We start from the raw sequence: 27,402 nt of genomic DNA on the forward strand, positions 1-27,402 counted from the left end.
ACAGATCCCACCCAACTGTCAAATCAAACCAGGCAAATTCCAGGCCAAGATCCGTTACCTCCTCCACAGTTTGACATGCTCCTGGTCTGAATAGGCTTTAAGGCACTCTGCTATCCGGTCTCCAATTTTCAGCAGGCAGTTGCGGGTGTGCTCCAGCTGTTCTTGTACACTGAGTCCCTTGTCTGGTTTGTCCAGCTGTTTCAGTGCCTTTTTCACTGGCCTCATCCTCTCCTTACACTGGAACAGGGCAAAAGAGTACAGACATAAAAACCTCTGCAGCAAAAGAAATCTTCTCCTTTGTTTACTGTGCCCTAAATTCCCACATCAGATATCTAAAGGATAGTCCAATCTCATGTCATAGAATCACTAGAGGAGGAATGGGTGAAGCCAGTGGAAGAGAAATAAATGTTAGATTCAGAAAAACCTGAAGTGCAGGCCTCAACACCATCTCTTAGAGGTCTACGGATGACCTTTTACTACTTACTTTAGCACTGTGAAATGCTATTTCCTCAGCTAAAGAAGGGCATGATAATACCTCATAAGGCCATTAAGATCAAATGAGGAGCAAAAGGCAGCCCTAATCTGAAACCTTCCCACTATAAAGTGTCTAAAACTGCAAAATAAAATACTTACAAATCCTTTAGCCTCATAAGAAAGAGAAAGGCTTCTAGATAAAGACAGTAGGCTGAACACAAAACACTTTTTCTCTCCCTCCCCAACAACCACTAAAATAGTAAAGGGATTCTCTTTAAAAGGGATAAACATACAAGGAAAGGAAATGAGAGACAAAAAACTACAGCAATAAAATACTGATAGCCGGGAAAATGCTTACTAGAGCTGAGAAAACAGCCTGATTTATACTGAAAAATTCCTAACAGGCCAGGTAGCTCTAGTAGTAGGGGTGAGGGCTAAAATAAGGATTTGTTTCAAGACTGCTTAAGAAGTAGCAGATACTCAGATTTATAATAAATACCCAGAGATCTCCAACTCCACTAAGCAAAAGATACAGAGATTTATTCTCTGGAAAAGAAAGGTGTCTGAACTGGCCTACACAGGCACAGTTGAGGGACAAGGCTACTATACTGCAAACAGGATTACAAAACCAAAACCAAACGATGCTATCTACTGGAAGTTTCTCAATGAAGCAATCCAGCCCAATCACCTACAGGGAAAACCCTCAAAGTAGATCAAGCGAACGCACATGCTCAGAGCCTCCAATCAGATTTTCACTCCCTGACTCCTAAATATGATGAGCAGAACCAAGGATTACCAAGTCATTTGAGGAAAGTATCTAACATGAACAGAAGACAAATTAAAAAGAAGTATAAAAAACATTCTGAGAACCATGGAGGGGAAAAGATCTTGTAAATAACAACATGACAAAAGAAATGAAAAACTCAAAAGAAATAACGGGAGATGAGGTTGAAGGAACCTTCCAGAAAGTAAACTAAAAAGAAGACATGGAAAATAGTAAAAGATAATAAAATTAGAGAGCCAGAATCCAATATCCCAAATCAAAGCATTACATAGAGCCAAGCACTTATTGGGAATGAAATTAACATAAAACAATTCAAGAAAATTTCTCAGAACTGAAGATACGCTTGTCAAACAAACCCAGCAAGATCAACTAAGATATATGATTGCTTTGGAATAAAGAAATTTTACAATAATGAAAACCCTACAAACTTCCCTTTGCTCTGTAATAATTCACCTTCTACACACACTTAATGATCTGTGCATTTTTCAGAGCTGTTCTGCAATTTAAAAAAACAGACAGAATAAAAAGACACACCCATATATTGGAAGATATTTGTGATGAATGTAACAGATAAAAGCTTGGTATCAAGAATTGAGGTGGTTTGAGGCTCTAGGTACCCCAAAAAACATGTTCTTAAATTGGATCCATTCCTGTGGGTGTGAACCCATCCTAAGTAGACCTTCCGATAAGGCTACCTCAGTTAAGGTGTAGCCCACCTCAATCAGGATGGAACTTAAGTCTATTACTGGGATCTTTTACAACAGAATGAAATTCAGACACAGAGAGAGAAAGCCACAGGAAGCAAGAAGCAGATCCAGAAGAGAAAGGAGAGACCAGGAGATGCCACCATATACCTTGCCATGTGACAGAGTACAGTCTTCGGGGAGAAAGCATTGCCTTGATTTGGACTTTCTTTTCGCCTTAAACCATAAGCTAATAAATTCCCATTGTTTAAGCCAACCCATTTCAGGGTATTTGCCTGAGCAGCCTAGGAAACTAAAACAAGAATGTACAAAGAATTTCTTTAAAAAAAGTAAGAAAAGGCATATTACCCCAAATACGCAAAGAATATGAACAGGCAATTTCACTGCTCATTGGGAAGAATGAATGCCCAATAAATATGAAAATAAATTATCCATTATATAGCCAGTTAGTATTTCAGACCCCTCAAACTGGCAAAAATAAAGAAGTCAGAAATTGCCAAGTGTTTGAGAGGCTGGTAAACAACCAGAATTCTCTTTCACTGCTAGGTGTGTAAATCTATACGATCACTCCTAAGACTAATTCAACAATATCTAATAAGTAGTAGACGTGCATACCCAAAGATGACCCAGCATTTCTGCTCCAGCTATACACCTAGAAAAGCTCTTACATATGTGTACAAGAAAATTTACAAAAATTTCACTGCAACATAATTTCTAAAAGAAAACATTTGGAAAAACCAATTAGCCATCAACAGGAGAAAGAATAAATTGTGGAAGTTGTAAAACAGAATAACATGAAGCAACATGGCTAAACTGCAAAAACATACATGTTGGTGGACGAAAAAAAGGTTGAGGATACAAACACTGCACCATTTTTTATACAGTTTTAAACCATGAACAACAATATTATATACTGCTTATAAATAAATAGGAGTCCAGGTAGCATAATGGTTAAGAACCCAAGCTCTCATGCTCAATTGCCTGGATCAAATCTTTTCTCTATGTGACATAGGTAAGTTATTTAACCTCTCTTGACCTTGTTTTTTAATACGTAAAATGGAGATAATTACCTACCTCATAGGTACATTGTGGAGAAAATACACATAAAGCATACAAACAATGCTTGGCTGTTTCTGTGAGCTATTATTATCTTTATAGACTCAATCAGTAAGACTCTAAAACCATGCATGGGAATGGTAACTGAATTCAGAATGGCAGTTACTTCTGAGGAGGTAAGAAATGGGTTTAGGGTGAGGAATACCAGGAACTTCCATTTTATTGAGTCTTAAAAAAAAAAAATCAAATCTGACAAAACTTCATGTTATCTCTATCAGTGTCTATTATATTCCCGAAAATTTTCTGTATTTAAAAAATAAGATTTCATAATATAAAAACAAGATTAAATGAGCCTATACATGAAAGCATTTTTTTAAATGGTAAAATGCTATAGAAACATCAGTTATTAATTTATCTTCTAAACACTGGGCTAAGGAAAAACCAGGAAATATATCACAGATTGCTGTGTAATGAATTTATTCACTTATTATCCTCATTTATTCATATACTTCTATAGCACCTAATGTATTTTACATGACAGTACTCCCTCTCAGAGAGCTCACAGGCAGAAAACTAAAGAGATTTAAGAAAAATCAGATAAGTTTGAAGAAAAATATCTATATATACACACATATGAATACTGATTTTTGAGAACAAAGAGAAAGTAGTCAAGAGAAAGAAGACAGTTGCCTTACAGGAAGGGGTCAAAATTCTATCTTTTGCTGACACAGGGCAAGAATATTTTGAGATCAAGAAGAAGATGATTCTCTGAGACAGAATTAGCTGTTCAACTGTGATATATGGAAGGCTGGAGAGAGAAAGCAACAAGACAGGTGTGAGGTAGGGAAGGCAATCAGTGAGAGCAACACAATGAAGTACATGTGCAGCTCCAGTAGGGGGCCAAGGGACCCTAAGAACATACTGGCCTGCATCCAATCCCATGCAAGACATGGTCTATACATTCCCTCCTCCTCATGTTCCCAGTCTCACAAGAGGAAACAGATAATGTCCTTGACCGTGTCTTAGCTCTTAGCCCCATTACATGGCATAGGTAAGGTCTTTATGATGCATCCACCGAAGCTCTAACCCACTCAGCCCGTGTTTCTACAGTAAAGAAGCCCAGGCTCATCGCATGCTGTGCTGCTCTTGCTCAGGGTTATCTAGCCACAGGGGCCTTGTAAGCTCTTCAAATGCAGCAGATTCACTCCTGCCACATAGCCTCTTTGTGTGCTGTTGTCTTGTCTTGGCATGCTCTTCCCTCTTCTCTTCCCGTTACCTTCGGCTCTTCTTTCAGAGCCCAACTCAGATATCACTTCCCTATGCAGGCCTTCCCAGACACCGCCTCAAGAGGTTAAATGCCCTTATCCTGGTATCTTCAAATGCATCAGATCTCTCTCTGCATAATCCCATCCCAGTATCAAAAACACGATTTGTGCAGTTATTTATCAACCCTACTCAAGTGTAAAATTACGACAAAAGAGACAGTATCTGTTCAACAGGGTAACTCCAGAGGCTGGCAAAAAGTATTCAATAAACGTTAGCTAAATGAACCCTTCTGTTTTAAACTAGAAAAATGCCTCTGAGGGCCCCTGCAGTCTTTCCAACTGGAAAAACACAAGGCAAGAAATCCATTCCCTAAACTTCCTCACTAGACAGCAAGAAAGAAAAGCTATTCCTGCTAGCATGTTCCAGAGAATAAGGTCTTCAAAAATTAGAAGCAATTTATTTCCAAAGTAATGAACTTATTCATGGATAAACTGAGGCTGTGTGGCTAGACCTATGAAAGGCAGAGCCACAACAAGCACTATGGCAGCAGACACCGGCATCCCTCAATTCCAGAACTTACTATGCTGAACGTCTCCTGGTCCAAATCGTCATCTTCATCCTCTCCAATGGGGACAGGTTCACTTCCTGCTGTAATATGGACAGGACCCTGAGACTGCTTTGATTTACTTGAAGATTTGGCGTCACCACCTTTAGGCTTTTAAAAAAGAGTTAGACGTAGTCATCATCATTTGTGCAACGCTTCCTTGCAATCTGGACTTCTTAACTATGTCACATCACTATAGTGAGTAAATATGATGGGCCTCAGTTTATAAAAAAGGTAAAATAAAGTCTTCTAAGACGTCAAGAAGCCAAACCTACATGATTAATAACTAAATCAAACATCACTTCCATTTCTATCTAAATGTACTCAATTTTAACTTAATCTTCATCAGTGCTATTTTGGGCTTCTATTATGCCATCCACAAAATGCATAAAAAATGTCATCTAGTGACTAACGTTGTAAACTGGTAGAACTCTTATGGAATTTCATGCAGCAACTTTTATTAATAGCTTATAAATGTTCATACCTTATGATCTAGGAATGTGTATTAACTAAATTATTGTAAACGACAAATGTAACATTAATCAACATGAACAAATCTCAAAAATGTACTGAAGGGTTACACAAACATATAGATATGACTTTATGTATGAACATTTAAAAACATAAAACAATATTGTCCTTGTGAATGGTTATATACTATGTAGTATAAGTATAAAAACACAGATGCCAAAGCCTCAAACCAACTCAAAAAAGCCTATCTCTGGAGAGGAGAAAAAAGGATGGAAGAGTAATGAAATCAGGGATAGTAACAAAGGCGAGCTTCAACAGTATCAGTAATATGTCCACAAAACACAAAACACACTAGTCAAAAATTCAACATAAAAATGTTAGTAACAGCCATAGTATGTGGGTAGGGGATAAATGGATGTTTGTTAAATTGTTCTTTGTACTTTAAATTTTTAAACATTTCACTTTAAAAAAAGAATATCCTTTTGTGGGTGTAGAAATACAAAGACAATTTGTCACAGTCCAGTTGAGAACACCAAAAATTTGATAGCAATTTCAAAATTAGAGATTTACATTGCCTCCAATGTCAATCTAGTTATTTTTAGATGGTGAAATCATATGCAGCTTTTTTTGGTTTTATGTATTAATAATGTTAAGAATTATTTGTTAAATTTTTTTTTCAGAAGTTGGCAAGTATCTGTGCAACACTGTACCAGAATTCTGTAGTTTAGAATAAACTTCATAAAACCCTGATGTAAAGATTAATAGCAGGGCTTTTCATCCATTTCTACTATGAAAGCTTAACTCTCAATTGTTTTAAATCCTAAACCTTTCAAACATTCAAACTGATCTATAGATTATGCTCTTCTACCATGAATCTGAAGAAATGTTTCAGGTAGTTACCAGATTTCCCTCACCTGTCCAATCTCATTCAAACATGCCCTCTGAAATATGTAATGAAAGATCAAGACCTTCTATATTAAAGAACATCCCAAAGTTGCATGTTCCCCTCTCTCTGAAAGAGGAGGAGGCATCCCTCCTGCAGCCCCACCCTTGTTTCTTAGATAAATACTTTAAAGACAACTGTTTCAGGGACCTCAAACCCCATTCTATTTCCAAATCCTAAAAGGGAATTTGGAAACCTGTGGATATCTTAGTAAGTAAAATGATATCAATACCTTCTCTTTCTTATCTTTTGACTTCTTCCTTTCTTTGTCCCCTTCTTTGTCTTTCCTAGAACTCATTTGTTTTTCCTTATTCTCCTTGTTCTCTTTCTTCTTCTGTTTCTTTTTCGTTGGGCTTTTTTCTAAGCCATCATCCTAAAAAACAAATAGGTTCCCAGGGTTATGCGCTTTTGTCACAAAGTATAGATTTACTGGTTTCCTTTCTAGAAAAAGCAACACTGCCCCCAGATGGTTCATCAGTGCATCTATACTTAGAAGCTTTTTTTTCAAGCACATACCTTAAAAGCACTCACACAATTCTAAAATCTTGAGCAATAATTAGTTAACCCTGTAAAGGCAGGTGCTCTTTACTTATATCCCCTGTTCCATTCTTATAGCAACACTCTGACATAGACATTAGCATTTCCATTCTATAAATGGAAAAAATTAAGGACCAAAGAGATTATATTTGTAAAAAATCAACTGGTAATTGGTAGGGTTGCTAGTATTTGAATTCATGCCTGTATGACTCAAATCCATGCTAGTGCTGTACCTCCTACTGCTCCTCTTGGAGCTAGTCTCAAAGTACTAATAATTACCCTTTCAGAGTAAACAATATAAAATTCCAAAAGTTGTCACTCAATAAAACACAAAATATAATTGAGTGATAACAACTTACTTTTTCACTTTGCCTAGACCAGAGGTTACAAGCTGGCAGCCCTTGGGCCAAACCCACCCACAGATGAGTTTTGTTTGGTCCAAAAATTAACTGAGCTGCATAGCAGCTGCCCCCTTTAAGTGTGAGCTCTCTGATTAACCACAGTCCCAACCACTCCCTGTCATTCCCAACAATGAGGCTGACAGGCAATGGCCATTTATCATTAAAACTCATGTGGTTCCCTTCATTTACTTCCATTATCTATGAATTTGCAATTGCTGACTTAAAAGAACAACTGTATTCCTCTCTGATAGGTAAAACAAAGACATATATATTTTATTTTCATTTTATGCACTCTCCATATATAAACATTTCAAATGTTTTAAATTATGTCACACTGTATCAGGTGGCGGAATAGATGCAGCTAAAAAAAAAACAGCCCTCAATTGAAATCCTGTCCCATACCTTTACTTCCCCCTCTTCAGATGGATTATCTGAGTGTCTAGGAGATGAAAACTCAATTCCATGTTCATCTTTCAGCCTGGGTGCTTTGTTCTCTTTCTTTATTCGAGGCTTCCGCTTCTTTAATTTGACCTAGAAAGGGAAGGAAAATGATGGATAAAACAATAAATCAAGTCTCCAAAAAGCATGACCACATAATGTTCTGATTCTTTGAAGCAGAAAACAGCCTTCTAATACACACAAGAAAAGTCAGGGGAAATCAAAGGAGTGCAACCAATTGTCCCTGAAAAATAAGGAACTGTGTAGTCCTTAAACACGTGGATGCAAATGTACTCAAATATATTTCTGTGTTTTTAATTGCAAAAGTTGTAGGTTTACAGAAAAAGCATGCAGAAAGTACAGAGTTCCCATATACATCTCCCTCACACACAGTTTAAATTTTTTCATATACTATATAAAAATAACAATATCCTTGAACCTATGGATTGCATTCTGGGGGAATTTACCATAAAGATAAAAATCAAAGGACAGAAGAATGTCATATGTACAAAAATACATATAGTCATGCCAGCAATAATAGTAACATAAAAAACCTGGAAGTAAGTTATATGTAAAAATAGGGTTTGAATATCTACACAGTCAAATATAAATACAGTAATTTAAAAAAGGACACATGAGGATTATGGTGAGTTTTTTTTATTTTATATAATTTGCTTTGCTTATAATAAAGGGAAATAAATGCAAATAGCATAGCTATAAGAGCACTTGAGGAACATGCATACACACAGGCTGTTGATGCAAGCTGCAACTATTATCTCCTGTGACTACCCATCTTTCCAGACCCGAATTTTGAGTGTTTCATAATGAAATGATAAGTTGTGGGAATAAAAGAAGATAAAGCTCAAATGAGTTAATCAACTTAGTTGGTAGTTTTCACTGGGCAATTAAGGTGCATAATAACAGAAGTCCAGTTTCTGAATTAACCGTGGATTCCAATTATTTTATTCCTGGGACCCATTATTACAAGTAATCCAGAGTTGGATATAATGGGCAAACCAGTGGTATTCAATATAGTAACCAGAACCATGTTCCAAAATTGAGGAAGTAGCTTAAAGAAAAAGGAACAGTACATCTGGATTACTGGCACTGAAAGGAAATGAAAACTACTTTGAAGCAATATATGAGGAGAACAGGTTTTTATAAAAGTTACCAAGACTTTTAGGTCAATTATTAAATGAAAATTTCTATTATCAATCAAAACAATCATTACTGGAACCTCAAAGGCAACTCCTGACCATCAGAAGATGCCTAACACCGTGTAGTGCCTGGAGTGGGCATCTCTTTTCCCACCTAACTCTACAGGACAGAGCCTCAGCCCCCTGAAGAATGCCCACATGGCAGTCACACTCACCTCTTCCCCACCTTTCATGGACCCTTTCTTCTCCAGACCCTTCCTGAGCAGCTTCAGCAAATAGTCCGCTCGGGTCTGCAGCTGCTTCCCCTGAGGCTTTTTATCTGTCTCCACAGGCAGAATCTTCAACAGGAAAGGGAGAGAAGCACCCGCCACCACCCACATCCAAGTTAGTGGATCAGCATAAACAGCGACAACAAAGTTCTGAGCACAGTTCTTTCCCTCCCCAACCACCCAAGATATAAAGCCTCAGATCCTATCTCATGTCCATGGCTCCCAATCACTGAAAAATCCCTTATGAGCCGTTCTCATTTTACAAAATGGGATGGAGAAATCCAGCTCTCCCACTGGCTCCTACCTGTGCTGTTAACAGGGTAGAACAACTCAGGTAGGAGGGGCTTGTTGACTTCATCTGCTAGAGCATCCCAGCCGTCGTGGATTTCCTCCTTCCAGGAGCAGGGAATCCCTGGAGCTAGGTTAAAGCTTCATTTTAGATTTAAAATGCTTCTTAGAGCATTGCTGGAGAGCACTGAGCTATGCCAGGACATGATCTGTTCCCTGCTATCATAACTGGGCCTCTCATTCCAGGCTGGAATTGATTTCAGTGCTTTTGGCAGGGTGCTATCACCCTCTAAAAACCCACATGGGGTCAGCACTATCAGAGATGCCAGGAAAATCCCTGCCAGGAGCACAAGATGGAATGAATCCTACTAAGATTTGAACCTGTCATCTTTCCTCACTTACAGCTCTAACTATATCCTTATTCGGTAAGTCTGATTTGCAATTGATTGGGTGGGAGGCTCAATTTTGTGGGAGAAGTGCAGCCAATGTTTCAATCCATTACAAAAATACCAAGGTATGGCTCATTCTTTCTTTCCAAGTACAAATGAAATGACAGTTCAAATTTAAACAGAGGGCCAACAATTATGGCCAAGAAATGTTTTTATTATTAAAAAGTCTACCCTGGCATTTGTTGTAATGAGATTTGGCCTATTATAAAATCAGAATTTTAAGATTCCTCTTCCTGCAGTTTCCCAAAAATTTCACCTATTGTTTCCCCCTTGATCTTCATCTATGAAACTGCCACAGCCCATTAGAGATGGTAATGTTTCCAAGGATCAAGAAATCCCAGGAATTTAATATTGTACTAATTTCCAATTTGTTTTCCACCAAAAACAGTTAAAAATGATTAACCAATATGAAGATACTGTACAACAAATCTTCTAGAAATCTCTAGTATCACAAAGTTACTTACTTTGTCAGTTAATTTAAGCTCTGGATCTGTTTTAATTAACTCCCAATTTCCATAACCATGTTCATAAATTCCCAGCAACAGGCGAGAATCGTCTTCCACTCCCCACTCTACATCAAAATGTGCAGCTTTGACACGACAGGTTAAGCAGTATCTAAAAGGATTTTAAAACCAGAAGAACATCAGAAGGGGGGCCTTTCTGATACGGAAACGAACACAAATTCGCTTAACCATGGACAAAGTGTTCTGACATGTTAAAGAAAAGACAATGAAAGCACTATATAATTAACTTCAAATCTGTTTTCTTATGGGAAAACCCACCCACACATATGCACATAATACACTCACTTTTTTTTTTCTTCAGGGTCCACAGGGATAGATTTATGGAGCATCTCAAACTCTTCCTCATGTTGGATAATGGATTTTACATTAACCTGAACACCAGATATCTTGATTGTTGGGCCTCTCCTTTTCCCTGGTCCTTTCCCTGAGGTACATCAATTTCACATTAGATAAAATGAAAGTTCACAAAAGTTCCACAAAAAATATATTACCGAACTCTGAACTCTGTATTTCCTCAACATATATCCCCAGCTTATTGTTACTTCAAAGATATAATTTATAAAAGAAAATATTTTCTTCGTATTTGTAGATAACCTCTGAACAATTAGATTTTTTAAGATTTAGAATTCTTTTAATCCACTGATGTTTCTAACTGTATTTTAAACTTGTTTGTTTTATAATATTTTGGTACTAAAATTAATATACTAAATAGGGTTCTAAAAGTGTACTATTAATGCTGACATTTTTTCTTTTGTATTCCTAACCATTACATTAGCAGACATCAAAAAACTCAAGGGTTTTAAAAATGAACCATTACTTGATGTTCACAACATCTCTATTAAAAAAGAGATCAAATCAATATCTAACACATGTGAAATGATGAAAAAGGATGGCATGAAAAAGATACCCTAGCCTAAGTTTCAAATCAAAATTATCCAGGAAGAAGAAATGAAACTTAGTCATGCTAACCTAAGAGTCAAAGTTGCAATCCACAAGATAATGCCACTTGTGAGAGGAAAGATGGCTCAGAGACTGAGAAAGGATTTGTTTTTAATATTCAACTAAATGAAATGCCCCATCTTATAAACAATTTTTGTAAACAGCTATTTAGGGATTCTTATCTAATCCACTAGCTGTTCACTTACAAATTCTATCCCAACAGCACTGATGACAGCTGGAAGAGAACGTGGCAAAATGCAAAAAGCACTGCTCTGCAAATCAGAAACCCGGAATTTATTCCCAAATCTGCACAAACTACCCCCTCTCCCTTTAACCCCTCACTTCTAGGTATGAGAAGTGAGTCTCTGATTCCTCACTCATCTGTAAAATAGAAAAGTTTCAAAACAAAAATGGGCAAAGGATAGAAGAGACAATTCACAGAAAAGGAAATACACATGGTTCCCAGACATATGAAAAACGCTCCACCTCACTCAAAAGAGAAATGCAAATTATAACCACATACAAGCCATTTTTAACCTATCAAGTAGGGAAAATTCAAAAGTTTGAGAACATTTTGTGGGTAAAACTAAGTGGAAAGAGACATTCTCCTACACTGCTGGTGAGAGTGTGAACTGCAAAATTTGATAATATCTGCCAATTCCAATTCTGGGTATTTATTCTAATGGATATATTCGCACATGCAAAATGGCATGCATACAAGCTTACTTACTACAAGACTGTAAAGCAAAAGACTGGAATGCTAAAGTCTATCACTAGGAGACTAAGGAATCAATTACAGTATATCTATAAATGGATTATTCAGCTCTTAGAAAGGCTCTCTCACAATCCTTCACAGTTTTCTTTTCCAACCTGGCCCCAGCATTATAAGGGAGACAACAAGAAGAAGGGCCATTCTGCCGTCAGCGAGGTGGGAACCAAGCAGTACATCATCAACATTCACAAGCACATCCACGGAGTGGGCTTCAAGAAGGATGCCCCTTGAGAACTCAAAAGAAATCCAGAAATATGCCATGAAGGAGATGGAACACGAGGGGTGCGCATCAACACCAGGCTTAACAAAGCTGTCTGGGCCAAAAGACTAAGGAATGTCCCAAGTCATATCCATGTAGGTTGCCCAGAAAACGTAACAAGGATGAAGATTCCCCACATAGGCTTTATATATTGGGTCCTGTGTACCTGACACCACTTTCAAAAACCTACAGGCAGTCAATGTGGATGAAAATCTGGTAGATGACTGTGCCGGTTTGAATGTATTATGTCCCCCAGAGAAAGCCATATTCTTTGATGCAATCTTGTGGGGCAGACATAATAGTGGGGATTAAGTTGGAATGTTTGGATTAGGTTGTTTGCATGGAGATGCGCCCCACCCAACTGTAGATGATAACTGATGGGATATTTGCATGGAGGCGTGGCCCCATTCAGGGTGGGCCTTGATCAGTGGAGCCATATAAATGAGCTGACTCAAAGAGAAGGAACTCAGTGCAGTGCAGCTGTGAGTGATGTTTTGAAGAGGAGCTACAGCCTTGGAGCACTACCTCAGAGAGGGAATTGACAGAATTTTTAAGATGGGAAATAGCGTTTTGTAGGTGACGAATGTCCTCGTCAACAGCCGCCCGGAGGTGAGTTAGGGCGGAGCCTTGACTGGCTAATGCAGCGATTCCGGTGCCAGCGCCTGCAAGACCTAGGAGGGAGGCAATCGTGAGGACGGTGATGGGCTCTCGCTTTTGCAGTGGAGCAGGGGCTGCAGTTCTTTCCAGGCGGAGGAAGAAGTCTTCCTCGCTGTGGTATAGGACCCTAGGGATAAGGACAATTAGGAGGCAAGTTTCATTAGTTGTATTGAGGGTTTGCACGTTAAGGCAGGGGGTAAGTCCTGTAGAGGAGCAGAGCCATTGAGAGGAGTTATGAGGAATGAGAAATTTTGCAGAGCTGCTGGGAGATGAGTAGTCGGCGCAAGCTGTGAGGTTGGGAGAGTTACTTGAGCGAGGGCGGATGCACTTTCCTGTAAAGGAGACTGAATGAAAGGTTAGGGGGACGGCAGAGGTATTCCAATTACATTCCGAGGGGCTGTCCTCTGTGTTTTCTGAAAAGGAGAGGTTGGAGGCAACTGGCTCATACAGGGGGGAGGAAGTGGAGAGGCAAAGCCAACAAGAGGAGGTAAGATTAGGGTTGGAGGAATTCACTGAGGTGAAGGCTGCTTGGATAAGGCCGAGGAGGGGAGAGGAGTAACGAGAGGGGGGCAGAAAAGGTTGGGGTGGTGGGGTTGGCGATGCGCTGTTTGTAGCTGAGGTGCGGTTTCCGGATGCGCTGCTTGTACTTGAGGTGCGGCTGGAAGGCTGTGGAAAAAGGGGGTTAAGGACTTGGTTGGGACCTATGCCAGAGGGTGTTTTTAATGCAGTATTTTGGCATGGTTGGCTTACAGCCTCCTTTTTTATGAGAATAAGTGATCCTCGGTCGGCTCCTTTCTCATAGATTCTGAAGCCCCAAGTTTGACCGAGTAACCAGGAGGGATCAGTGGGGAGCTGCACTGTAAGATTAAGATGTGTGCAGGATCCCTCACTTTCTTGGCCGAGCCAGTTAACTGTAGGGAGTTTGCACCCTGTAGGGGCCCACTTTAAGGTAAGGTATACAAGGGCTTGGAGTGCAACTAATTTGTGCGTGGGAAGGGGCCACTGCTCTACCCATATAGGTTCCTCAGTATCCCACTGCAGAGGAACGGGCGCTGGAGGTGTTAAACGAGCAGTGGCGCACATTATTGGGGGGGCTGCGTGGTAAGCACTGCCCCAGAGGCGGCGAGGATGTCACGGCCCCATAAAATTTGGTCTATGGTGTGTAGAAATAACGGGCGGAAGGTGCCTGAGTGGCCCTCTTCATCCTCCCACTTAATGGGTCTCATGGCCTGAAGAGAAGTAGAGGTACCGGTGGCTCCCACTACTGAGGGACCATCGAGAACCATGCACATGGTGGCATACTGAGCGGGCATGCAAGAGACCTCTGCCCCTGAATCGAGCGTGCCCGTGTACCATTGCCCCTCTATTCTTAACTTACGAGTAGGCTTTTCTGGGGTGATAGGGACTGTCCAGAGAAGCGTTTTACTGCCGGTGAAGTGATTAGTTTTATTAGAACCGGCCGGCACGCTGCCTCTTAGGGGTGGGGCTGAGGCTTGCCCCGTTTGGAGTTTAAAGCTTGCTCAGTGCCCTGGCGCTGACTGCTATCAGGGCACCAGGGATAGCAGTGGTTTTTTAAGCTATCCTTGCTAAGATCTCTGGGGCTGCTCTTGCAATCTCGCGCCCAGTGATAGCCACGCTGGCAGCGTGGGCAAGGAGTGGGAGGGGGGCGCCCATTACGCTGCATGAAAGACGGGCGGTTGACTTCTGCATTGGGGCACTCCCGGGCAAAATGACCGCTCTGCCCGCACTTAAAACAACCGGTGGTGGCGGCTAAGGCGGCAGTGACAGCGCCAGAGACAGCCTGGGCTAGGGACGCGGCAGCTGGGTCAAAGGCGCTGCAGGCGAGAACCCAGTCATCTAGACTTTTTTCCCTCAAGGGGAGAATGGCTTGCTTACAGAGGGGGTTAGCCCCTTCTAGAATGAGTTCTCGGGTGAGAGCTAGCTGGGCTTGGGGGTTGCTAACTTTTCTAGCGCAGGTTTCTTCGACTCTGGATACGAAGGTGGCGAAAGGTTCGTTTGGCTCCTGGAGGAGCTTGGTAAAGCTGTCAGGTCGACGGGCAGAGCAGTTGGCAAACGCGCGTAAGGCGATGCCTCTGAGGATAGTCCAGAAGGTGGCAGGGACATTAATATAAGCAGACGCATTTAGAAATGCTCCCGTGCCTAAATAGGCTTCGGGGGGATGATAGACTCCAGTGGCTGCGTCTTGCTCACTTTGCTTAGCTGCTTCCGCCTGGAAGTGAGCACGCCAATCAATAAACTGGCCGGGGTTAAGAATGGAACGGGCAAGCGAGGCCCAGTCTTGGGGGATGCAAAAGTCCATGCCGAGATCCTGCAGTATTTGGGAAGCGTATGGGCTACCCAACCCGTCCTCCTTGACGGCCCTGCGAAGCTGCTTAATAGTATTAGAGTCAATGGGATACCAGTCATACGGTTTCTGTGGTGTGGGGGTAAGGTTAAGAGGAAAGCAGCGAAAGGCACGAGAGAAAGGAGGACGCGCTTGCAGAGGGCTTGGCGCGGGAGTGGGGGTAGGGGGAGCGTTGCCCCAAGGGTTGCCTTGAGGTGTAGAAGGCAGCCAGGGGTTGTTAGTCGGCAGGGTGGGAGGAGCGGCGGCAGCTGCCGGTAGCGGCTCCGAGGGGGAGCTCGCCGGAGGGGGAGGCGGAAGTGGGAGGCCCCAAGCGTCGCAAGACGGCGGCGCGGTGGGAGTGGCTAAGGCATAGGATGGTGGACTAGCTCCGCCCTGTGAAAGGGTGGGGCCCAAGGCATAAGATGGCGGACTAACTCCGCCCTGTGAAAGGGCGGGGTAAAGCGCATGCGGTTTCCGGCCCAGCTTAGGGCTGACGTCATCGCCGGAGCACTTCCTCCCCTCGATGGTAGAAGAAGGAGGAAGTTCGCCATCTTGGCGAGGCTTAGTATTGCTTTGTTTTAGGGGGGCGACTTCGAGCGCGTTGTTAATTTGCTCGACTAAGGATTCTGTGTCCGAATCGTGGTCTACATTAGTATCGCTGTCTGAATCTGTTGGCTGGGTTGATAGGGCCTCCTTGGATTTAATGGGGCCTCGATCAGGGGGGAGGGAGCCTTGAAGGCAGGAGCGGACGGTTATTAAGGTGGGGAGCAAGCCGGGAGGGAAGCGCTTGCTCTCATGTTCCATGGCGTTGGTGACCCGATCAATAAGGCGATCATAAGTAACAGGGTCCCAAAGACGGCAAGTGGTGAGCCATGGGTTAAAGGGCAGCAGGAGGTCCCAGTATACCTGCAGCTGCCGGACAGACACTTTACAGCGATGTGTGTCTAGGAGACCCGCCAGAGCGCGAACTTGGGGTGCTTGGCGTGCAGATAGACGATTACCCATAGCGGAGTGAGAAAAGAGAAAAAAGGGGGGTTGATTATTGAGTAAAGAAAATGAGGTAAACTGTGGCAGCGAGGCCGAAGGAGATGGTGAGAATGGAAGGCAGGAGCCTCCAGTAGTGAGAGCAGTTTGGGGGGGGGGGCGGTTGCAAAGAGGCACACCACGCTAAACAACGAAACAAAGACACAGAGGACCACAGCAAAGTAATGGAGGGGAAGAGGGAAAGCTACTGGAGGAAGAGTGTTAGGAGGAATGTGGGGGATATAGGAAGAGAAGACGAAAGGTAGTCGGGGGTAAAAGTTAGGTTAACGCGGGAAAGGAAGAGCGGCCCGGGCGCGGAGCGGCGTGGGAGGGGCGGCTCCAGACGTGGAGCGGCGAGGGAGGGGCGGCTCCGCGGGGCGGCGAGGGAGAGGCGGCCCTTACTTTGCAGGCGAGGAGAAGGGGAGCTGGAGAGGCGTCCGGGCGAGCGGGTGGTTTCACTGGACCGCTGCATGGAGAGGACTTTTAATTCCAGGGGCCCCACGTTGAAAGATGCCCGTTGAAAGCAGACTCTTGCTCCAGAAAAGCTGCAAGAGGACAAATATCCCAAGTGCAACTAAAAGTGACATTTTTGAGGAACTGCAGCCTAGAGAGGAACATCCTGGGAGAAAGCCATTTTGAAACCGGAACTTTGGAGCAGACGCCAGCCACATGCCTTCCCAGCTAACAGAGGTTTTCTGGACGCTATTGGCCATCCTCCAGTGAAGGTACCCGATTACTGATGTGTTACCCTGGACACTTTATGGCCTTAAGACTGTAACTGTGTAGCCAAATAAACCCCCTTTTTATAAAAGCCAATCCATCTCTGGTGTTTTGCATTTGAGCAGCATTAGCAAACTAGAACAATGATTATCACATAAAATTATAAAGGTAAAATAAAAAAGAAAAACAATCAGTGGGGATTTGGAAAAGAATGAGTCATTTTTAACAAGTGGTGTTAAGACAAATAAAACTGCTATATAAAAAAGATAAAAGTGGCTAAAATAGAATGAAGTCCAAGTGAATCAGAGATCTAAAAGTAAAAAATGAAATCATAGAGGTACAAGGAGAAAAAAAATTCACAGGTGAATTCCTTTATATCCTAGAAGCATAGTGTTTCTAACTGATTCAACCATAAGCAATAGGTTAAGAGACTGATAAACTGGACTCTAATTTTTTTTTTTAATTCCCTGCATAAAAAAACCACAAAGTAAAAAGACAAATGACCGACTACAGGATAAAATTCACATAAAATCATATCAAGAGCTCCAAAAAAACTAAGAAAAAGACTAGTAGCTCAATAAAAAATGGGCAAAAAAAATATGAATAGACAGTTCACAGAAAACAAAATGCAAAGGGCCCTTAGAAAAGATGCATAACCTTGCTCATCAAAACAAAACTGAAATACCATTTCTCCCCTCTCAGAATGTCAAAAAATCTAAACATTTGACAATGCATTCTGTTCGTGAGACTTAGAAACAGGTAACAACATACATTGCTGGTGGTGGTACCAGACTTACAGAGGAGAATCTGACAATGCCTAACCAAATTATATATGCTTTTTCTCCATAACCCAGCAATTCCTGCTTTTAGAACTGTATCAACAAAGACATGCTGGCAGGATAGGAAATGGCAAAATGGCATATTCATTAGGCTATTTATTCATTGCGGATTTATTTGTGATGGCAAAAGACTGAAAAATCCCAAATATCCATTACTAGGGGACAGTAAGTTATGAATAAATAACCACATCGGTGAACACAGCGGAATCCTGAGCATTTGTAAAAGGAGGAAGGATGGCCTCTATTACATGATATGGAGTGATCTTCAGGTACGAAAATAACGAGGTACAGAACGGAGAACACAGTTTTACCTTCTAAGAAAAAGGGGAAATACACACACACACACACACACACAAAGAGTTTTCATTTTTGTAAAAGAAACAGTGGAAGGATACACCCAAAACTTACAGAAATGGTTACCTTTGGCGGAGGAAAAGAACAAGGTTGGGGGACAAGGAAGAAAGCAAGAGCCTCCAAATGTACCCTGTTTTAAAGTTTTGACTTTGGACCATATATTTACATATTAAAAAAAAAAATTAAAACAAAAAGAGAAAAGCAAGTCTTAAAAACTGAAAATAAACAAAAAACTAATAAACCTGACCATTTATTAAGTTGGTGGCATAACCATGCAGGGGAAGGAATGACTTCAAATGATTGTAAAACACAACTATTTTGACTGCATATTGCTAGTGGTATGTATTCAAAAAACTAAAAGAAATGCAAAGAAATAGAACTTCACATTCTCGAGTCTTGTTTTTAACAGTAACGTTGATGGTGTTATTTGAAAATTTATATATATATTGGATACATATGTATCCAAAGGTTGGATAAAGAAAATAATTAATTAGGTTTCCATCTTTAGGAACAAAGACAAAGAGATATCAATAATCTTACATTTGACTTGGAAATCTCAGCCTAGACTCAGAATACAACTAAATACCAGTTTACAGGAAATACAGGTATAGGGGAAACAAGTTAAATAACACCAGGAGGAAGCAACCAGCCAGATCCAAAATGTAAACATGGATAGAAAATAGAGGGGTGTTGGGAAGAATGTTGTAAGAAAATATCTACAAAATATACAGTGAGACGGAAAATGTAAGGTGCAGATCAGCATGTTGCACTGCATTGTATTAAGGAGGAAGACTATACATTTTGTGAATCATGTGTTTCACAAAACAATAATTATTTTTAAATTTCTGGAAAAAGATCAGAAACAATAGTTATGTGTTTTCCATTTTTGAGCCATATGAATGCATTACTTATTCAAAGTAGTAAGAAGAAAAGCATTGTAAACTAAAGTTTACTTTGGGTGTTATCAGGGTGCTTGTAAAATGTTATAGTGAGGTCATTGCCCAAACCACTTGTTACTTAAGTTTCTTTCACAAAAAAAAGAAAACATATTTTTTAAAAGTTGTGACTAGATCCAAACGTTTTTTAATTCTATAAACTTCAATAAAGTCTTTAAAAAGATAATTCCAGAGAATGAGTACTCACATCATTCATTACTTAATAAAAGCTAACACTGCAAGCCAGACACCATGCTAAGCACTTTACATGCATGGTCATATTCAATCAACCATCCTAACCCTCTAAGGTAGGTAACTCTCACTTCATTTTGCAAATGAGACTGTTGAAGGGATATAACTTGCCCAAGGTCCTGTAGCCAGGAAAGGGCAGAACCAAGATTTCAGGTAATTGGCTGCCTCCAGAGCCTGAACCCTTAAACCACAACTCAAAAGAGCCTCCTTAGAACAGACTTACTTAGCATAGTGAAGACTGACAAGAGTATGGGGAAAACGGCACAGATAAACCATAGCCCTGTGAACTGAAATGACAACATCCCCGTTTGAGGTTCACTATGAGGGTGTCCTTTATCAATAACTACTTCAGAGCTCTCTCTTCACAAGCATCTCCACACCTCCCATTTTCAGAGAGAAACCACATAGGACAGGCAGAAACACATTCTGGTGAGAGAAAACACACTACAGGTCAAATCCAATTACAACAAATTTAGTCCCATGAAAACCTCACTGTAAATGTTTACAATATTCATCCAATATAATATTTACTCCAATTAATTCTCCAGATCCTTTAAGTATATCACAACATAGCAATATGTGTATCAATATCCAAGATTATTAGTGATGCTTATGGTCCACAATGCCCCTCTCATCTGCAGTCCAAATACAGATGTATCTACTTGACTTTGCCCACTCACCTCTTTATATTATTCAACCCAATTTAAACTTTTAAAAGAAATCATTTCATTTTATCTTCACTCTACACCTTCTGCAAATCAACTTTATTTGTGAATAGATCTTTGAGATTTTACAACAATGAGCTCACATAAAGGAAGGTCAGAATACACACCTCAAAGCATTAGAGATGCATGAAACACAAGTCTGTTTCTCTAAAAAAAACCCTTTAGCAATAGAAATCCCAGCACACAAGCACCAGGTTTTGGAGAATCACTGAAAGCAGACTTGACTTACCCTCGCTGGCAGTTTCTTTCAGCTGTTCTTCATATTCCTGCATTGCTGACACGCAGCTGTTGTGAATCAGTTCACCCAGACGTTTCAGATCTGCCACAGATTTATCCACCAGCTCAGCATCTCGTGCAATGCACTCCAGCCTGAGGAAGGATAAATATGGAGACACTTCAAGGCCCTTTGCCAAGTTATTTAATATCACAAAAGATAAACCACCAGGTCTCATCTATGCTTGCTTCTACAAAGACACTTTTCTCAGCTTTCCTTTACTGGTCATTCCAAGGCTCTAACAAGAACAGTGACTAAAGGCTAAAGTATTCCTTTTACATCAAAAAGATATGTACTTCAAATATTCCACAAAATAGAGCAACCAGTACAGGGGAAAGGGCTCAACTAACTTTATAAAATTAATGAATTTTTGATAATGGTAGCCAGTAAAGTGCCTGAAGACTTTTTTGCACTAGTTTGCTTCTTTGTGCTCATCCTCCTTTCTCTCCATTGCCATCTTCCTGGAAGCAAAGCAGTTACTTCTACAATATGTTTTGTTGATCTCCAAGTCATACAGAGCGCGTGAAGGCCTTAATGTCTAGAAATCTGGCCACCAAAAGGTCCCAGGTCCAGTTTTCTATACCATGTTGGTTTTTATTTTAACTGGCTCAGAAACAGGCATTCTACCCTTGGGAGGTCAGTAACAGTGCCAGAAAGATGCACCTGACTTTCCTAGTTTCTCTGTGGCTTACATCTCACTTTATATCCTCTTCAAAATGGACAGGCCAAAACAAACACAAAGGCTGAGAGTTTGCATTAACACCAAAAGTTAATCAGCAGTAAGAGAAGGGAACCTGATATTTTCTTCAAGTTGGTATTATTATTTAGAGGGTGGACTGCTGACTTTGTACAAAGAAAAATGCCAAACTAATTGAAATAGAGGCTTCTGTTAAAATCCAACTTCTGGATTCATTTTGTGAACACCTGTAGAATAATAACAACAGCTAACCTTTTTCGAAAGTTATTTTTGGCAAAGCATTATAAGCTCTTTGCATTTAATCCTCATGACAGCCCTATTAAGTTAACAGAAGATAAAATCACAAAAAGCCCTTACCCTGCACATTACTAAATCTAAGAACTGGAATATAAACAGTAACTACATTTATTCCTCCGAGTTATCTGAACATCTTTTCTGACAACTATTTCTTTATACTATAGTTTTGAATGTATTTGCTTCATCTCCCCCACTAAGGTAAAATTCCTTATCATCTTTGTCACTCCTCCAACATGTACATGTTGGCACCCAATTATTAAATGTCTGTAAAAAAAGGTTTCCGGGGGGAGGGGGGTTGGCGAGTCTTCCTGGCATTAGGAATAAATGGAAAATATTACCAAAAAAATAAAAAATTACATAATAGAAGTATAAAAGAGGCTAATAAGAAATTAATATTGAGCTTACCGTTCAAGAGGAAGACCAAACTTCTTATATGCCTTGATGAACCTAAGAATATGACCAATAAAATACATTAAAAAACAGGGAGCAACATCAGCTGTGTTGATGACAATATATCCAGTGATGACATAAGAGACACATAAACTGCCAAAAATAGACTGGGTCCAATCTTTGCAATAGTGACTGCATGAATGAATATTATATGTCTCTGAAATGGGTCAACTGGGAAATAAGATATTCATTAAGAGGCTTCGGAACACAATTACACAACTATATAGCTTATACGGTGTGACTGTGATTATGAAAACATTGTGGACTCACACTCCCTTTATCTGGTGTATGGACAGATGAGTACAAAAAAGGGGGACATAAAAGTAAATGAATAATAGGGGAGAGGGGTAAGAGATGTTTTAGGGTGTTCTTTCATACTTTCATTTTCATTTTTATTCTTATTTTCATTTTTATTTCTTGGAGTAATGGAAATGTTCAAAACAGAGATTGTGATGATGAATGAACAATTATATGATGATACTGTGAACAACAGACTGTACATTATGAGTGACTGTACGGTATGTGAATGTATCTCAATAAAATTGCATTTAAAAAAGGCACTATGAAAAAAAAAGAGGCTTTGGAAAGCTCTGGCATAAATAATACTGAAGGGGAAAGTATTTCCAAAATAACAGAGTAAGAACCTATAAAAATCCATTCCTCTATAAAAGCAATAAGAACACTAACAAAAATGATCAAAATTAATTTTGTCAATACTCTGGCAATTAACCAAATGTTTGCAGCAATCTGAAAAGCATTTATTCAAGAAAAGCAGCTGAACTTCATTAAGAACAGCTAGTTTTCTGTTTAACTTGCCTTATTCCCATCTCTTCTCAACTCCAAACAGCCTTGAAAACCAACACCTTTGCAAATACAGTACTGTGCAAACAGCAGCACAGTAGCCATTCGAGGAGGGATAAACCAGTTTGGAGTTTCCCCAACAGCCCCAACCCTAGAGAACTGTGAATATCTGTCCCTTCTAATACCTCACTGAAAAGCTCCTTTCCCAAGGCTTGTCCTTATTTGAACTGATTCAGAGCTTACTGTATGTCAAGAGGTTCATTGGTCAAAAACAATCAGCAGCAAATGTTTAACATCACAACTGCCTGAGATATTACTAGCTGGGGCTAACAAAAGCTGAACAAAAACTGATGCAGAATACCATCAAATGTAACACCATACACATAATAGGAATCCCAGAAGGAGAACAGAGAGGATATTTTTAGACATAATGGCCCCAAATGTCCCAAATCTGATGAAAAACATTAATCTGCAAATCAAAGAAGCTTAACAAATTCCAAGGAGGATAAATGTAGAGATCCATGCCTATTCACATCATATTCACACTATCAAAAGACAAAGACAGAATCTTGAAAGCAGAAAGAGAAAAGCAAGTCATACTCAATAAGATTAAAGGCTGACCACTCATCAGAACCCAGGGAGGTCACAAGAAATGTGACATATTCAAAGTACAGAAATAAAATGACTGTCAACCAAGCATTTTATATCCAGCAAAGCTATCCCACAGAAATGAAGGACAAATTAAGACATTCTCAGATAAACAAACACCAAGAGAATTCAGCGCCAGCTGTCAGTCCTTCCCTAAAAGAAATACTGAAGAGTATCAGTCAGAGAGAAATGAAGGACACTAGACAGTAGTAACTCAGATCCACATGAATAAATAAAAAGCACTCGTAAAGGGCTTGTAAGTTAATGTAAAGACAGTACATAACTGTATTTTTGTTTGCAGCTCTTTACTTCTCCGATCTATCTAAAACGACAACTGCACAAAACCATAATTATAAAACTGTGTTCGTGGGTTTATAAAATGTGCACATATAATTTGTATGACAATAGCATAAAGAAGGTGGGGAGGAAACAGAGCTATATTGGAGCAGTTTTTGTACACCATTGAAATTAACATGGTATTAATCCAAACTAAATGGTTTTAAGTTAAAGATGTCTTTTGTAATTTCAAGGGCAACCATTAAGAATACTTTAAAACCACAGTATGAGAAACAACAAGAAGGCAGTGATGGAAGAATAAAGGAAAAAAATTCAAAAGACATACAAAAAACAAATAAGATGCAGGTGTAAATCCTACCTTATTTGTAATTTTAATGTAAATGTAATTGCATTAAATTATATTACATTACATCAAAAATAAATGCATTAAATACTTCAGTCAAAGGAAGAGTTTGGCAAGAATACATTAAAAAGAAAATATGATCCAGCTATATGCTGCCTACAAGAGACACAAGTTAGATTCAGAGGCAAAAAGATGGTGAAAGAGAATGGATGGATGAGAAAACATGGGGGCAAAAAAAAAAAGGCAACCAGTGTTCTTTTTTATTTTAATTGTTCTTTTTCACTTTAATGTTTATTCTTATTACTTTTTTGTGTGTGGTAATGAAAAGGTTCAAAAATTGATTCTGGTGACGGACGCACAACTTTATGATGGTACTGTGAACAATCAATTGTACACGCTTTGTATGACTGCATCTAATAAAATTGAATTATAAAAAAAAAAAAGAAGAGAAAGAAAAAGAATGGATAGAAAAAGATACCAACCAATCCCCAAAATAGAGTTGGACTGGCTATACAAATACCAGACAAATTAGACTTTAAGACAAATTTAGACTTTAAGACACACGTTTTATGATGCTAAAAAGGATTAAACCATCAGGAAGACATAATTATAAAATATATGGACCTAATGATAGAGCCCCAAAGTACCTGAACCAAAAACTGACAGAATTGAAGGGAAAAGATGGAGAAGTCATCAATAATAGTTGGAAACTTCAACATCCCACTGTCAATAATGGATAAAACAACTAGGCAGAAGTTCAGCAAGGAAACAGAAGGCTTGAATATCACTAAACCAACTAGACCTAACAAATACCCATCGAACACTCCAAACAACAGCAGAACACGTCAAACAACAGCAGAATACACTTTCTTCTAATCCTGGGGGTAGGTGTAGATAGGAGGCAAAGTATATATGAAACAAGATTGGCCGAAAACTGAAAATTGTTAAGACTGAGTGATAAGCAGTGAGAGGAGAGGTGTCATTCTATTCTGTCAATATTTGTCTATATATTTTTCCATAATAAATTAAACAAAGAAAGAACAACAGATGTAACGTAGGGGGAAATAAAAATTTCAAGGTTTCAAATATATTGACGTTAAAGGAATATTTGATATAATTATAAAATGGACTGGGCCACAAAGTTAACTACTTTCACACTTTCTATTTTCTTCAGGCTTCAAAAAAACAAAAAAACAAAAACAAAAACATAGAACTAGGTGAGGAAATGGTATGAAAACAGCAATTTTAGATCCCTCTAGCAGGGATGCAGGGCAGGCAAAAGGGTATGAACCATACACTAACAAATGTGTAATAAGTACTGTCTAAAACTGACTAAGTGAAAAAAGCAAGCTGAAGAACAATGTATGTTTTGTATACCACTATTGAACCAAATCAAACTGATATTGGCCCTAACTCTGCTGAGTGGACTGAGGTGGGGTGGTTGTGAGGGTAGCCTTATCTGTATGATTTTAATCTCTTATAATTGTATTTTGTTATAAATGTTTGTATGTATGTCAGCCCAAATTTATCTCAATTGTCTCTTTTACTCTAGCTGAACTTTCTTTGTGCAAACGTTCTGAAAAACAAAGAACAAACGAGAATAAGAAGAGATGAGCAACAAACAAGAGAGATCTGAACTGAGGAAAACCTTAGAGAAGGAAAAAGCATCCTGGAGATTTGGGGAATGACTCAGCTTCTCTTGCCTTTTTTGTAGGTGTTAGCCTCTGCCTACCCTGTCCTAACTGCTAGGAATCCAGTCCAAACATCAGTCGCCACCAACCTTCGGATCTCTGCATCAGTAAATCCTTCCACAAGGTCTTTCCGCACACTTCGGGGGCGCCCTCTACGTTTTGGCTTCTTGTCATCATCAGAGTCATCTGTCTCACTCTCAGAGGCAGACGACCTCTGAGCCTGCCTCTTAGACTCAGTGTCAGAGTCACTGTCATTTGTCTGAGCCTAAAAAAGAAAAGTCACACTGTAGCAAATGCCAAGTCCAAGAGACCTATAGACCTAGAGACTAAGAGAAGCCCACCTTAATTCTTTGGTACTCAGAACTCCCCATTATAACACACAACGGTTTTCCTTTAACAAATAAAGGGGAAATAGCATGTAATGAACAAAGATGTACTGTAATGGAGTAAGTGAACTGGGATAAGAATATGTGGATTCTAGGTTCGTATTTACTTCCTTGGCCAACTAACTCCACTTCTTTGTGCCTTTGCTTTATGTATAAAAAGAGGATAACAGTATCTAAAACAGTTTTCAACAAATGTAAAAGCACTTAGAATTATGCCAGGAACATAGTAAGCGCTCAATAAATGGTAGCTAATAGCTAATACTAATTTACTATGGTCTTGGACAAATCTGAGTCTGTTATCGCTAACAAACTGGGTAACAACAAAACTTGTTCTATCTATTTCAATGTTGTTGCAAAAATCAAATTAGACAGTCCATGTGACAACTTTTGTAAGCTGTGTTTGTTCCTTGTTTATAGTTATTATATAATCTTTTACTAAGCATTTATAACAAGTACTACGAACACAAAAAGTTTGACTCTGAAGGTAGAAGGCAGTGCCTATTAGTATCAAATTATTAGTATTACTGGTTCCAATCTCAAAGGCAAAATTAAAGCTTCCATCAAATTCAGATTCAGTTCAGCCATTTCACCAACAGTCAATCTGCAAAGACCAAATGTCTCCTGGGTGTGCTCGTGGGACCTGTGCACTTTTCCATTTTCCTCTGCAAGGTTTCCTACAGGATCACTGTCCTGGAGCCCTCCAGAACAGCAACACAAGGCCTCTTCCTTGAATATGCAGCATTTCCATAGCTTTCATCACATAAGAAGCACTTTCATTTCTTTCATTTCAATCACCTTTTTAGTGGAACTCCGAATTCGAGGCAGCATATAAATTTCTTCCAGCTCCTTCTGCCGCTCTTCCTCCTCTACTTTTTTCCTTTGCTCTTCTGGAATGATTTCATCCCAATCCTTGTGAGGACGCTCGTCCAGCTCTTCCTCATCTTCCATCGTTGCAAAATTGGCAACCTTAAAACAAAAGGACAATCCAATGTCTGACTTACATTTCCCAATTTCCTTAGCACCATCTGTAAACATACCAGTTCATTTAGTGTTTATAAAATATAAGTATGATTAAGCAACATGAAAAATAAGATTCTTGTGTTATTACTTAAGTAGATAATTTTCTACTAATCCACCCCAAATTAACTTGCTAAAACTTCAAGTTCACCAGCAATTTTACTAAAAAGTAGAGAAAAAGAACAATATAAATTGTCTTGAGTCTTATTATTAAATTACATGTTTTCTAATAAACATGATACTAACTGGAAAATTTTATTTAGATTTTAAAAAGGCCAAATACCCCATTCTAATCCAGGAGGAATTCACATTTCCAT

At 39.6% G+C, this 27,402-nt stretch overlaps 1 protein-coding gene across 2 annotated transcripts in view; it reads right to left on the reverse strand.

The window, feature by feature from the left end:
* CHD2 (chromodomain helicase DNA binding protein 2) overlaps positions 1-27,402 on the reverse strand; it is a 123,062-nt gene that overhangs the window by 17,632 nt on the left and 78,028 nt on the right. For both annotated transcript variants that reach the window (XM_037832959.1, XM_037832960.1), the window contains exons 25-35: positions 26,864-27,034; positions 25,772-25,947; positions 21,858-21,899; positions 20,414-20,553; positions 10,651-10,789; positions 10,306-10,456; positions 9,051-9,173; positions 7,643-7,771; positions 6,535-6,675; positions 4,865-4,999; positions 59-237 (exon numbers count right to left, since the gene is read on the reverse strand). In XM_037832959.1, the coding sequence (XP_037688887.1) occupies positions 59-237; positions 4,865-4,999; positions 6,535-6,675; positions 7,643-7,771; positions 9,051-9,173; positions 10,306-10,456; positions 10,651-10,789; positions 20,414-20,553; positions 21,858-21,899; positions 25,772-25,947; positions 26,864-27,034 (1,526 nt within the window). The remainder of the gene's footprint in view (positions 1-58; positions 238-4,864; positions 5,000-6,534; positions 6,676-7,642; positions 7,772-9,050; positions 9,174-10,305; positions 10,457-10,650; positions 10,790-20,413; positions 20,554-21,857; positions 21,900-25,771; positions 25,948-26,863; positions 27,035-27,402) is intronic.

The sequence above is a fragment of the Choloepus didactylus genome, chromosome 4 (assembly GCF_015220235.1).
Source record: "Choloepus didactylus isolate mChoDid1 chromosome 4, mChoDid1.pri, whole genome shotgun sequence".
In the NCBI taxonomy this organism is placed as follows: Eukaryota; Metazoa; Chordata; class Mammalia; order Pilosa; family Megalonychidae; genus Choloepus; species Choloepus didactylus.